Genomic DNA, 14,607 nt, shown 5'->3' on the forward strand with positions numbered 1-14,607 from the left:
CTCACTCCTGTAATCCCAGCACTTTGGGAGGCTGAGGAGGGTGGATCAGTTGAGGCCATGAGTTTGAGACCAGCCTGGCCAACATGGCAAAACACCGTCTCCATTAAAAATACAAAAATTAGCCAGGTGTGGTGGCATATGCTTGTAACCCCAGTTGCTTGGGAGGCCAAGACACGAGAATCACTTTAACCCAGGAGGCGGAAGTTGCAGTGAGCTGAGATCAGACCACTGCACTCTAGCCTGGGTGACAGAGTGAGATTCTGTGTCAAAAAATAAAAGAAAGAAAGAAACAGTCAGGGAAGAGTGTAATGGCTCGTGCCTGTAATCCCAGCACTTTGGGAGGCCAAGGTGGGTGGATCACCTGAGATCAGGAGTTCAGGACCAGCCTGGTCAACATGGTGAAACCCCATCTCTACTAAAAATACAAAAATTAGCTGGGCGTGGTGGTACATGCCTGTAGTGCCAACTACTCAGGAGGCTGAGGCAGGAGAATCACTTGAACCTGGGAGGCGGAGGTTGCAGTGAGCCGAGATCACGCCACTGTACTCCAGCCTGGGCAACAGAGGGAGACTCCATTTCCAAAAAAAGAAAAAGAAGAAACAGCCAAACTGTTTTCCAAAGTGACTGTATCATTTTGCATTCCCATCAGCAATGTATGAGGGTTCCAGTTGCTCCACATCTGTGCCAGCATTTCATATTGTCTGGGTGTTTGGGTTTGGTGTTACTTTTAGTCATTCTAATAGATGTGTCGTGGGAAAATCACGATGGGGCTTTTTTTCTCCATCATGTGTCATAGAAGCTTTTCACCATTTAGGAATGCAGAGGTATCCATGACAACATTGTGAGGCAGAGTTAAAATTACAGCTTTTTGGTCGGGCGCAGTGAGTGGCTCACGCCTATAATCCCAGCACTTTGGGAGGCCGAGGTGGGCAGATGACTTGAGGTCGGGAGTTCAAGACCAGCCTGACCAACATGGCGAAACCCCATCTCTACTAAAAATACAAAAATTACCCAGGCTTGGTGGTGCATGCCTGTAATCTGAGCCACTTGGGAGGCCGAGGCAGGAGAATCACTTGAACCCGGGAGGCGGAGGTTGCAATGAGCGGAGATGAGACCATTGCACCCCAGTCTGGGCAACAGAGCGAGACTCCATCTCAAAAAAAAAAGAAAGAAAAGAAAAAATAATTATAGCTTTTCTTTGAAGGTTATCCTATAGGACATGCATCAGTTTCTAAAGCCTTAGGGGTTTTTCTAGATGTGGAGGAATGTTCTGAAATACAAATCAACATATATATATGTATATAAATTTTTCTGAGATAAAGTCTTGCTTTGTCATGCAGGCTGGAGTGCATGACTGAGCCTCCCAAGTAGGTGGGACTATAGGCATGCACTACCATGCCCGACTAATTTTTTTTGTATTTTTTGTAGAGATGGAGTTTCATCATGTTGCCCAGGCTGGTCTTAAGCTCCTGAGTTCAAGCAACCCACCCACCTCAGCTTCCCAAAGTGCTGGGATGACAGGTGTGAGCCCTGGCACCCAGCCTATAATTTTTTTTTAAATAGGGATGGGGTCCCACTATGTTATTCAGGCTGGTCTCAAACTTCTGGGCTCAAGTGATCCTCCCACCTCAGCCTCCTAAAGCACGGCAATACAGATGCGAAACCACCATGCCAGGCCTCCGAATCAACTTATGCCTCCTGTCTCTGCCCTTCTCAGAGCCCTTCTGAGGCTCCCCAGCATCCTTAGGAGAAAGGCCAAGGGCATTAGCATGGCTCACCAGGCCCTGTGAAGCTCCTGCCTCCCTCCCCTTCTCACTCACCCTCCAAACCTTAGGGCCTTTGCACAGGCTGTTCCTCCAGCCCAGAATGCTCTCCTCTCCTCCCTCCTCCTTTTTCTCCTGAGTCATGCCTGCTCATCCTTCCAGTCTCAGCTCAGACATCACTTCTGGAGACCCTCTTTCCTGAGCCCCTACATGAGCTCAGGTGCCCCCCACCCCCATTTTCTCTCCTGGTATCTTGTACTTTTGCACCAAAGCACTTAAAACCATTTGTAATTATCTTATTAACTTGTGTATTCAGCCAGACCTTCTTTGATTGCCCTTTTCTAAATTGCCAAGTCCCATCACTGCTTTATTTTCTCCGTAGTACTTACCACTATCTTTCTTTGAGACAGAGTCTCGTTCTGTTGCCCCGGCTGGAGTGCAGTGGCACAACGTCAGCTCACTGCAGCCTTTGCCTCCCGGGTTCAAGTGATTCTCCTGTCTCAACCTTCCAAGTAAGGATTACAAGCACCCGCCACCACACCCGGCAAATTTTTGTGTTTTTGGTAGAGATGGGGTTTCACCACGTTGGCCAGGCTGCTCTCAAACTCCTGAGCTCAAGTCATCCACCCACCTCAGCCTCCCAAAGTGCTGGGATTATGGGCGTGAGCCACTGTACCCGGCCCTCCCTAGTATTACTACTATCTAACCCAATGCTGTCCAATAAAAGCATGATGCCAGCCACATATGTCATTTTGAATTTTCTAGTAGCCACCTTAAAAGGTAAACAGAATGCTGGGTGTGATAACTCACACCTGTAATCCCAACACTTTGGGAGGCCAAGGCCAGGAGTTTGAGACTAGCCTTGGCAATATAGGGAGACCCCATCTCTACAAATAATTTAAAAATTAGCCCAGCATGGTGGCATGTGCCTGTAGTCCCAGCTACTCAGGAAGCTGAGGCAGGAGGATCACCTGAGCCTGGGAAATTGAGGCTGCAGTGAGCTGAGATTGCACCACTGCTCCAGCCTGAGTGACAGACTGAGATCCTGTCTCAAAAAAAAAAAGTAAACAGAAGCAGGTGAAATTAATTCATTTTATGTATTTATTTATTTATTTTGAGGCGGAGTCTCGCTCTGTCGCCCAGGCTGGAGAGCAGTGGCACGATCTCGGCTCACTGCAAGCTCCACCTCCTGGGTTCACGACATTCTCCTGCCTCAGCCTCCTGAGTAGCTGGGACTACAGATGCGCACCACCATGCCCAGCTAATTTTTTTTTTTTTTTGTATTTTTAGTAGAGATGGGGTTTCACCATGTTAGCCAGGATGGTCTTGAGCTCCTGACCTCGTGATCCACCCACCTTGGCCTCCTAAAGTGCTGGGATTACAGGTGTCAGCACTGTGCCCAGCCAATTTTATTTTTTTAAATTTCATTTTATTTATTTATTTATTTGGAGTCTCACTCTGTCATCCAGGCTGGAGTGTAGTGGTGTGATCTCGACTCACTGCAACCTCCACCTCTGGGGTTCCAGTGATTCTCCTGCCTCAGCCTCCTGAGTAGCTGGGATTACAGGCACCCGCCACCACGCCCAGCTAATTTTTGTATTTTTAGTAGAGATAGGGTTTCACCATGTGGGCCAGGCTGATCTTAAACTCCTGACCTCAAGTGATCCACCCGCCTCAGCCTCCCAAAGTTCTGGGATTACAGGCGTGAGCCACCGTGCCCGGCCTAATTTTAATAATATATTTTATTTTAATATTCAAGATCACACCACTGCGTAAGTAGCAGAGCTGGGATTTGAACCCAGGCCACTGACTACAGAGTCCTTGCTATGAACCACTGCACAGTAGTGCTTGACGAGGAGATGTTTGTGGAATGATGAATAAGTGAACTGAATGTGTCACATGTGCACATATTCGAGCCCAAGTGTATGGAGCGTGTGAGCATATCTGCCCTTGTATGCACTCAGGTGTATGCGAGCGCTCCCATTTGTGCCTGTGTGCACCGAGTGTGTGTACGAGTTCGATTGTGTGTGCTTGTGTCTTTCAGGGGAATAAGGGTGGCCTTGATCCAGCCTAAATTGGGATGTTTCCAGCCCAGGGAGGGTTTAATGAGGATAGGGAGAGGTCATAGCTTCTCAAGGAGCTGGTGGGAAAACCAGGCCCACCTACATCCTGTCCTGAAGCGGGTTATGCAGATGAGATGCAAATGAGGGCCTGATCCTCAGCCCCACCCAACTCTCCAAAAGCCAACTTGCCCAGCGAGCATTTAGATTGTCTCTGCAGCCACAGACTGTGTGAAGGGAGGTGGCAGGGACATAAGGAAGTATTTATAAACCTGTTCCCTTGAATATGAAAAATATCTATGAATAGAAACAGCATAAATAAAATCTTATTCATAAAAATTACAGCCCTGTGAATTCTTCCTATTTGGTAATGTAACGAAGACTATATTAAAAATATATTTTTTCATCAATAGCTTTCTAAGAATATGTTTATAAGTTAAAATCTATAAAGAGAATATTTAGGTATTCTGAAGCCTTTTGCTCACCCCTCTCTTTGCCCCTGGGCGTCCCCTGTCTGTTCCTAGGCCTCTTCCCACTTCTGTCTTTCGGTGCCGCCCTACCCGCTTCCCTCAGTCTTCCTCCTCTCTGCCCAGGCTGTGCTAAATGCCAGCTCTTTTTTCTGCCTTTCCTTTTACAGAAGGAGCTTGGGAAGGGACAAACTTAACTTTCTTTTTAAAATGTTGTCAGAATAGGCTGGGCGCAGTGGCTCATGCCTATAATCCTAGCACTTTGGGAGGCCGAGGCAGGTGGATCACCTGAGGTCAGGAGTTCAAGACCAGCCTGGCCAACATGGTGAAACCCCGTCTCTACTAAAAATACAAAAATTAGCCAGGTATAGGGGCGTCCACCTACAATCCCAGCTACTCAGAAGGCTGAGGTGGGAGAATCGCTTGAACATGGGAGGCAGAGGTTGCAGTGAGCCAAGATCGTGCCACTGCACTCCAGCCTGGGCAACAGAGTGAGACCTTGTCTTAAAAAAAGAAAAAGAAAAAGAAAAAAAAATCGCTGTCAGAATAAAAAGCAGTCAACAAAAATCAAACCCTTATAGGAGACAAATAAATGTGGGTAATTATTTTCTATGAAACGCCCTCCAAGCCCCTGGGCGCCATTGCCTTCTGTAATAGGACATCACCTGAACAGGCTACCTGGGCTGGAGCCAAGGACCCTCCCTGACTCCCACCCCCCTTTCTGTCTTGTACCCCAGCCGGGTGGAAGAGACCGGAGTGGTGCTGTCCCTGGAGCAAACGGAGCAACACTCTCGCAGACCCATTCAGCGGGGCGCCCCCTCTCAGAAGGACACCCCTAACCCTGGGAACAGCCTTGGTATGGGGCAGGGCTGGGGCTGGGAGGGGTTGTGTCCCCAGGGCCCTTGGGAGAAAGCCCAAGCACCTTAACATGGCTCACCAGGCCCTGTGGGACCTGCCTCTTGACTCCCTTCCCTGCGCACTCCGCCTCCAAACCACACAGCCTCCTAAGAGCCCTTGGAACACTCCAGCCTCGTGCCTCAGGGCCTTTGCACGTGCAGTTTCCCAGAATGCTCTTCTCTCTCCTGTCCTCCCTCCCCTCCTGTGGCTATGGCATGGTTGCTTCAGTCTCTTGCTGGCCTCTGCTCTAAATCCTGCTGTGGCTCCACATTGTCCCCATGCTTCTGCCTCTTCCCTATTCTGGCTTTGCCGCTCTTTGGCTTCCAGTAATCTCGATCCTCCTAAGTCTGGCTCCTTTCTCCCTCTTCCTTCACTCTCCTGCCATCGTGGATGAGCCTCCCTCCCGGTTTGTCCTTCAAGACCTCACCTTCTCCCAGCTGTTGCTGGCCACCCATGCTCCTGGGTGTGGGGTGGGATTGCTGATATAATATCCTTTCCTTTTCTGGCTCAGAGCTGGCTCTGGGCCTTGTCTTAACCTCTGGGGACCTTACAGCCTCCTTGAGGACTTGGAGCCAGTCTTTTCTCCTAAGGTGCAAGCTCCCCAGAGCTGAATGGAATGGCCAAATGCTGATCTGAGCCACCAATCCCCTCCCCTCGGAGTTTTCGGAGCCTCACCACAATCTGGCCACTAAAGTTCACACCCGGGCTGGGTGCAGTGGTTTATGCCTGCAATCCCAGCACTTTGGGAGGCCGAGGTGGGCGGATCACTTGAGGTCAGGAGTCTGAGATCAGCCTGGCCAACATGGTAAAACCCTGTCTCTACAAAAAATACAAAACTTAGCTGGGCATGATGGCAGGCACCTGTAATCCCAGCTACTCCAGAGACTGAGGCACAGAATCACTTGAACCCAGGAGGCGGAGGCTGCAGTGAACTGAGATTATGCCACTGCACTCCAGCCTGGGCAACAGAGCAAGATTCCATCTCAAAAATAAAAATAAAGTTTACACCTGGCCGAGCAGGGGTCCTCCAGGCCCCTTCCTTACTCCCACACTAAGAACAGTGGCCATCCCGACTTGCTGATGTCGACTGTGTTCCTGGGGTTGGTGTGGAGGGCTCTGGTCCTTGGCCTTTGGTCACCAGCCTGTGTCCTCCCTGTCTCCATGTGTCCTGCAGACGCCCCTGGCCCCCGGATCCTCGCCTTCCTGCACCCGCCTTCCCTGAGCGAGGCTGCCCTGGCCGCTGACCCCCGCCGTTTCTGCAGCCCTGACCTCCGTCGCCTCCTGGGACCCATCCTGGATGGGGCTTCAGTAGCCGCCACTCCCAGCACCCCGCTGGCCACACGACATCCCCGAAGTCCTCTTTCGGTAAGCCATCCCCCCCACATGAGCCCTCAGCATCCAAGGCTCCGTCCGTCCCTCAGGTGGTCTTGGCCTGTGACTTAAACCTGACTGTTCTCTGGGCCTCAGCTTCTCCATCTGTGTAGTGGGGAGGTTGGGTTGAGATGGGGTTGAGGTTCCTTTAAGACGCAGATCCAGATTCTTCAATTGTTAGGATTCCAGAGTCTGGCTCTGTTAGGGAAAAACTCTCTCAAGCTATGTTTTTCCTCTGCTCTCCTGATAATGCAACGATCGTCAACACAGAAGACTTCTGTGACCAAATGTGGGCAGTTTTTCCCACACACCAAGCAGCGAACACCAGCTGGGTGTCCTCCAATTCAATTCTGGCACCGTCTACCTGGAGGTAGTGTCAGATCTCACAGGTTGGCCCTCAGTTCCCAAGACTGCTCCCTGCTCTTCAGTCACAGTCACAAGTCCGGGCCTCCAGAATTTCTTTTTTTATTTTTATTTTTGAGATGGAGTTTTACTCTGTCCCCCAGGCTGGAGTGCAGTGGGGCAATCTCGGCTCGCTGCGACCTCCACCTCCGAGGTTCAAGCAGTTCTCTTGCCTCAGCCTCCCAAGTAGCTGAGATTACAGGTGTCTGCCACCATGCCCGGTTAATTTTTTGTATTTTTAGTAGAGACAGAGTTTCACCATGTTGGCCAGGCTGGTCTTGAACTCCTGACCTCAAGTGATCTTCCGGCCTTGGCCTCCCAAAGTGCTGGGATTACAGGTGTGAGCCACCGCACCTGGCTCTTTGGGTTTAATTCACTGGAACAGCTCACAGTAATCAGGATAACACTTATTTAGGTTTACTGGTTCATTGTCAAGGATATTGCACGGGATACAGATGAAGGGATACATCAAGTGAGGTATGGGGGAATGCAGGGTCTCAGAGCTTCCATACTGTCCCTGGGCATCACCCTCCAGAAACCTCCATGGGTGAGCTATCTGGAAGCCCCTCAAACCGAGTCCTCTTGGGTTTTTATGGAAGCTTCATGATGTCAGCATTCTTTCTCCCAGGGTATTGGGCAGGACCCTCTCTGGGTACAGTTTTATGACTCTGGGAAGATTAGAGACCTGCCTTGGGGCAGGTGAAAGGAGGGCAGAAGAAGGCTGGAGAGGTTGTTTTATGAGGCCTAACACACCCAATGTTCTAACAAAAAGACTGTTCGAACTGTTTTATTAGACTGTTCTAATAAAAGACTGTTCTAACAAAAGACAAGGGCCATGGGAGTTTGACCCAGGAACCGTGTGCAAAATCATGTCTATATAAAAATATATATTTTATATTAAAAATAAATATATAAACATTTTATATATGCAAATATACTTATTTATATATGCATATATATTTATTTACATATGCAAATATCTGTATATAAGTGTATTTCTATTTATACATATTTGCATATATGTAAATAAGTTTGCATGTGTGGATGTGTTTGCATATATGTAAATATACATGAATGTAAATATATTTTTATATATTTATGTGTGTGTGTGTCTGTGTGTATATGTATATAAATAAAATAACACCATAGGCCCTGTATTAGTCCATCTTCATGCTGCTGCTGAAGACATACCCAAGACTGAGTAATTTATAAACAAAAAAAAGTTTAATGGACTCACAGTTCCACATGACTGGGGAGGCCTCACAATCATGGTGGAAGGTGAAAGGTACGTCTTACATGGTGGCAGGCAAGAGAGAATGAAACCAAGTGAAAGGGGTTTCCCCTTACAAAACCATCAGATCTCATGAGACTTATTCACTATCACGAGGACAGTATGGGGGAGACCGCCCCCATGATTCAATTATCGCCGACCAGGTCCCTCCCACAGTGTGTGGCAATTATGGGAGCTACAGTTCAAGATGAGATTTGGGTGGAGACGCAGCCAAACCATATCAGGCCCCTAACCTGGGTTGTTTGGAACTGGCACAGATGACCCTCCTCCCACTCCAGCTTGTGACTAAGCATCCAGTTCTCTGAACTTTGACCTCAAAGAGTCAAAATGTCTAATGTCCTGATTTATACAGACCTGGATTCAATCCTAAATCTGCCATTTATCAGTGGCATTACCCTGGCTGGGCAGGCAAGTTCTTGAGGCCTTAATTTCTTCACCTATAAAAGAAAGATAATAACATGTCACCACATCATTGGTTATTCTGAGCATTAAATGAGAGTATTCATGAGAAGCACTCAGTAGGGGCCTGGCACCTATTGGTGCTCAACAGATCATACCTGTTACTATCACTATTTGTTGTGAAGATAGTCTGACCTTTGACCTCAGTGAGTCTATATTATCCAGTGTTGACTATCCCCACTCACCACCCCAAGAAAATATCTTCTCTCCAGAGAAATACAGACTGTGACCTTTGACCTCATCCTTTACTCCTGAGACAGCTGAATTCGCCATTGTTTCCACCCCAAACTCCAGGCTCCAAGACCTTTAACACCAGAGGATTTGTTTGAAAATCTTGGCCTCAGGCTGGGTACGGTGGCTCACACCTGTAATCTCAGTACTTAGGGAGGCCAAGGTGGGGAGATCATCTGAGGTCAGGAGTTCAAAACCAGCCTGATTGACATGGTGAAACCCTGTCTCTACTAAAAACACAAAAATTAGCCATGTGTGGTGGCGGACGCCTGTAATCCCAGCTACTTAGGAGGCTAAGGCAGGAGAATCCCTTGAATCCGGGAGGTGGAGGTTGCAGTGAGCCGAGACCACACCATTGCACTCCAACCTGGGTGACAGAGTAAGACTCCCTCTCAAAAAAAAAAAAAAAAAAAAAGTCTTTCGGATTTTTTTTTTGTTTTGCGACAGAGTCTCACTGTGTCACCCAGGCTGGAGTGTGGTGGCACAGTCATAGCTCAGTGCAGCCTCCGCTTCCCAGGCTCAAGCCATTCTCCTGCCTCAGCCTCCCTAGTAGCTAGGACCACAGATGTGTGCCACTAAGCCCAGCTAATTTTTGTACTTTTAGTAGAGACGGGGTTTCACTATGTTGGCCAAGCCGGTCTTGAACTCCTGATCTCAAGTGCCACCCACCTTGGCCTCCCAAAGTCCTGGGATTACAGGTATGAGCCACTGAGCCTGGCCAGGCTCTGATCCTTCTAACTGGAACTTTCATGTTTGCTCTGTCGATCTACATACACTCAGGCATTCTGACTTTTGAATACCCAGGCTCAAAACTCATTGCATTTGCCATTGGACCCCCTTTGTCCCCAGATGCCAGGCATTTGATCCCCACTTCTACCTTTGAGCTGCAGACTGTCTTACTGTTGACACCTCCCAGGCTCAAGATTTCCTGAAGTCTCTACTCCATCTCTCCACAGGCTGATCTCCCAGATGAACTACCTGTGGGAACAGAGAATGTGCACAGACTCTTCACCTCCGGGAAAGACACTGAGGCAGTGGAGACAGATTTAGATATAGCTCAGGTAAGGGCTGGCATGGAAGGAGTAATCCTTAGCCCTGCATTCTGGGGATTCACATATGTGGCTTTAGAGAAAGTTAGTGGGATGGCTAAAGGAATGAGTGGATGGATGGATGGATGGATGGATGGATGGATGGATGGATGGATGGACCATTGTATTCATTAGGTGGATGATGGTGGATGAATGGATGAGGTTTAGGCAGATATTCTAATGGATGGATTGATGGGTGGATGAGTGGGTGGGTGGATGAATGTTTGGGTGGATATTTTGATAGCTGGATGAAAAATGGATGGGTGATATTTGGATGGATGATTTACTGAGTGCATAGATAAAATGACAGCAGCATGATGTATTAGTTATTACTGCTGTGTAACAAATTGTCTAAAAACTTAACACCTTAAAACAACAACTATTTATTATGTCACATGGTGACTGGGTATCAGAAATTCAGGAGCAACTTAGCTGCTGGTTTTTGCTCAGAGTCTCTCATGAGGTTGAAGTCAAACTCTCAGTCAGGGCTATAGTCATCTGGGGTTAGAAGGTTTTCTTCCAAGCTCACACACACGAGGTGGCTGGCAGGCCTCAGTCCCTCACTTTGCTTCGGCTGGAGGCCTCAGTTCCTCATCACATGAACCTCTACATAGACTCCCTAAGTGTCCTCACAACATGGCAGTTGGCTTCCCTAAGGCAAGCAATCCAACAAAGAGAGAAAGAGACAAATGGGGAAGCAGAGAGACAGAAAGAACAAGTCCCAGACTGAAGACACAGTCTTTCATAGCCTAATCTCAGAAGTGACAAACCATCGCTTCTGCCATATTGTTCTGGTCATATAGATCAATCCTGTACACTGTGGGAGGCAACAACACAAGAGTGTGAACATCAAGAGGCAGGGATCATTGGGAACTTCCAATGATTGATGTCTCTCTCTCATGCAAAATACACTCACTCACCTCTCAAGGCCCCCCAAAGTCTCCCAAAGTTTCTTCCCATTACAGCATCAGCTTGAAGTCCAGAATCTGATCATCTGAATCTGGTCTGGGTGCTGGGGAAACTCCTTGAGTACAGTTCCTCTCAACATTTTGGCTTGTGGACTAATGGAGATGAGTCATCTGTCACCCACATACTCAATATATAGTGGTGAGACAGGAATAGACACTATTATTCAAAAAGGACGGGGAAGAGGAGCATGCATATATCCCTGGTCCATAGCAGTTTTGAAATCCATGTGGGCAAATATCAGAAGTTCTTTCATTAGGACTTAAAAAAAAAATTGGGGGCCAGGCACGGTGGCTCACACCTATAATCCCAGGACTTTGGGAGGTTGAGGCAGGCAGTTCACGAGGTCAGGAGATCAAGACCATCCTGGCCAACATGGTGAAACCCTGTCTCTACCAAAAATAAAAATAAAATTAGCTGGGCGTGCTGGCACATGTCTATAATCCCAGCTACTCGGGAGGCTGAGGCAGGAGGATCACTTGAACCAGGGAGGCAGAGGTTGCAGTGAGCTGAGATTGTGCCACTGCACTCCAGCCTGATGATAGAGCAAGACTCTTGTCTCAAAAAAATAAATAAATAAATAAATAAATAAAACAATTATAAAAATAGAGACAGGGTCTCACTATATTGCCCAGGCTCATCTTGAACTCCTGGGCTCAAGTGATCCTTTCACCCTGGCCTCCTAAAGTGCTGGGATTAGAGGTGTGAGCCACTGTGCCTGGCCCGAGGATACTCTTCATTGCTCAGAGACCACCTTTTTTCTTTTTTTTTTTTTTTTTTTTGAAACGGAGTCTCACTCTGTCACCCAAGGCGGAATACAGTGGCTTAATCTTGGCTCACTGCAACTTCCACCTCCCAGCTTCAAGTGACCGTCTGGCCTCAGCCTCCCGAGTAGCTGGGACTACAGGTGCCCACCACCGTGCCCGGCTAATTTTCATATTTTTAGTAGAGATGAGGTTTCACCAGGCTGGCTCAGAGACCACTTCTTTTTTTTTTTTTTTTTTTTTTTGAGACAGAATCTCGCTCTGTCACCCAGGCTGGAGTGCAGTGGCCGGATCTCAGCTCACTGCAAGCTCCGCCTCCCGGGTTCACGCCATTCTCCTGCCTCAGCCTCCCGAGTAGCTGGGACTACAGGCGCCCACCACCATGTCTGGCTAATTTTTTGTATTTTTAGTAGAGATGGGGTTTCACCATGTTAGCCAGGATGGTCTCGATCTCCTGACCTCGTGATCTGCCCGCCTCGGCCTCCCAAAGTGCTGGGATTACAGGCGTGAGCCACCGCACCTGGCCTAGAGACCACTCCTTAATGTTAGCATCATTTCCCATCTGGAGGGCTCCTCCAGTCAGCCAAACTCAAGGTTAATGGCATGGTTCTCCAGACTGCGGAGTCTGCCCAAGACTTCTGACATCAGCCACAATTTTGAGGGCCCCCAGGGCCACCCTCACTTTAGACCAGCTGCCTACCAATGTGGAGATTCCCAGACTCCTGTAGACTCCCTCAGGTTTGATAATTTGCTAGAAGTGTTCATAGTACTCAGAAAGTGCTATACTTAGGATGGTGGTTTTATCATAACAAAAGAATACAAATCAGAAACAGACAAAGGAAGATATTCATAGGTGGAATCTGGGACTGGAGGGTCCCAAATGGAAAGTTTTCTTGTCCTCAGGAACATGTTATCCTCCCAGCATTGATATGTAGCAATATGTGCAGAGTAATGCCAACTCAGGAAACTCACCAAAGCATCAATGTTGAGAGTTTTTATTGGGGTTTTATTGCATAGGCATGATTGCACAAATTACTGCCCATGTAATTGAATTCAGTCTCCAATGCCACGCCTACCTTCCCTGGATCCAGCTGATTTTGTGTGGACCAAAGCCCCAACCCTCTAATCACAGTGGTTGTTTTTTTCTGCATGGCCAGCCTCCATCCTGAGTTATCTCATTAGCATAAACTTTCTAGGGGCTCACCATGAGTCACCTGGTTAGCACAGATTATCCAAAAGACCCACAGTGAATAGCAAAGACACTCCTATCACTCAGAAAATTCCAGAGGTTTAGAGGTTACCTTCCAGGAGCTGGGACAAAAGCCAGACCTCTCTTTGGGTACAGTTAATTATTCACTGCACAAGGAGGTTGAGAATATTCAAAACCTTCAAGTCCTATCTCCTTCATGTTTAACATCTCTTCCTTTAGGAGAAATATTTTTTATCTCTCTCTCCTCTTACCTTTTACTGTAAGTAACAAGAAGAAATCAGGCAGCCCCTTCAACACTCTGGCTGGGAGTCTTAGCTGGACCACCTAGTGTATTTGTTGTATTTTCTACTTTCTACGTAACTGCAAGCAGCAGTGTTGCTAAACTTTCAGCCACTACAGGACAAAAATTCCCTTTCCTCTGGTTTCCAGTATGTTTCCCACTTCTCTCTAAGCCCTCACTGAGTCTTCTCAATGTTCAGAATTTTTTTTTTTTTTTGAGACAGAGTCTCGCTCAGTCGCTCAGGCTGGAGTGCAGTGGTGTGATCTCGACCTCGGCTCACTGCAAGCTCCGCCTCCCGGGTTCACGCCATTCTCCTGCCTCAGCCTCCCGAGTGGCTGGGACTACAGGCGCCCGCCACCGCGCCCGGTTTGTATTTTTAGTAGAGATGGGGTTTCACCGTGGTCTCGATCTCCTGACCTCATGATCCACCCGCCTCGGCCTCCCAAAGTGCTGGGATTACAAGCATGAGCCACCACGCCCGGCCGCAATGTTCAGATTTTGACCAGTAGTTTCTCTGAGGTATTTAGGATTTCTTTTTTTTTCTTTTCTTTTCTTTTTTTTCTTTTCTTTTTTGAGACAGTGTTTCACTGTGACACTCAGGCTGGACTTCAATGGTGTGATCATGACTCACTGCAACCTCAAACTCCTGGGCTGACACAATCCTCCCACCTCAGCCTCCTGAGTAATTAGAACTGCAGGCATGGGCAACCACACCTGGCTAATTTTTTTCTTTTTTGTGTAGGTGGGGGTCTCGCTATGTTACCCAGACTGGTCTCTTAATTTCTAGCCTCAACTGATGCTCCCAACTCAGCCTCCTAAAAGCTCTGGGATTACAGGTGTGAGCTCCCATGCTTCTGACCCAATTTAGGATTTCTCTAACATGTTCTTCAGGGAGTCCTTATACCCATTTTACAGATGAGGAAACTGAAGCTCAGACTGTTGGCCACAGTCACAGAACTCAGAAGTGGTGGTGCTGGGACGTCAGCCAAGGTCCACCCAAGTCCAAGGCTTATGCTCTTACCTCCCTCCTGCCCTCCGCAGGATGCCGATGCTCTGGATTTGGAGATGCTGGCCCCCTACATCTCCATGGATGATGACTTCCAGCTCAACGCCAGCGAGCAGCTACCCAGGGCCTACCACAGACCTCTGGGGGCTGTCCCCCGGCCCCGCGCTCAGAGCTTCCATGGCCTGTCACCTCCAGCCCTTGAGCCCTCTCTGCTGCCCCGCTGGGGTAGTGACCCCCGGCTGAGCTGCTCCAACCCTTCCAGAGGGAACCCCTCAGCATCCTCTTCCATGGCTGGGGCTCGGAAGAGGTGAGCCACAGTAAAGGGGGGACATCAAGGGAGCATCCCCTCACC

At 48.3% G+C, this 14,607-nt stretch overlaps 1 protein-coding gene across 12 annotated transcripts in view; it reads left to right on the forward strand.

Moving 5' to 3' along the window:
- HIF3A (hypoxia inducible factor 3 subunit alpha) overlaps positions 1-14,607 on the forward strand; it is a 47,537-nt gene that overhangs the window by 18,961 nt on the left and 13,969 nt on the right. For 8 of the 12 annotated variants that reach the window (XM_001108464.5, XM_077980584.1, XM_077980587.1 and 5 more), the window contains 4 exons: positions 5,028-5,146; positions 6,362-6,552; positions 9,898-10,002; positions 14,291-14,562. In XM_001108464.5, the coding sequence (XP_001108464.4) occupies positions 5,028-5,146; positions 6,362-6,552; positions 9,898-10,002; positions 14,291-14,562 (687 nt within the window). The remainder of the gene's footprint in view (positions 1-5,027; positions 5,147-6,361; positions 6,553-9,897; positions 10,003-14,290; positions 14,563-14,607) is intronic. The other 4 variants (XM_077980589.1, XM_077980590.1, XM_077980591.1 and 1 more) reach the window with 1 other exon arrangement.

This window comes from Macaca mulatta, chromosome 19, assembly GCF_049350105.2.
Source record: "Macaca mulatta isolate MMU2019108-1 chromosome 19, T2T-MMU8v2.0, whole genome shotgun sequence".
Classification (NCBI taxonomy): domain Eukaryota; kingdom Metazoa; phylum Chordata; class Mammalia; order Primates; family Cercopithecidae; genus Macaca; species Macaca mulatta.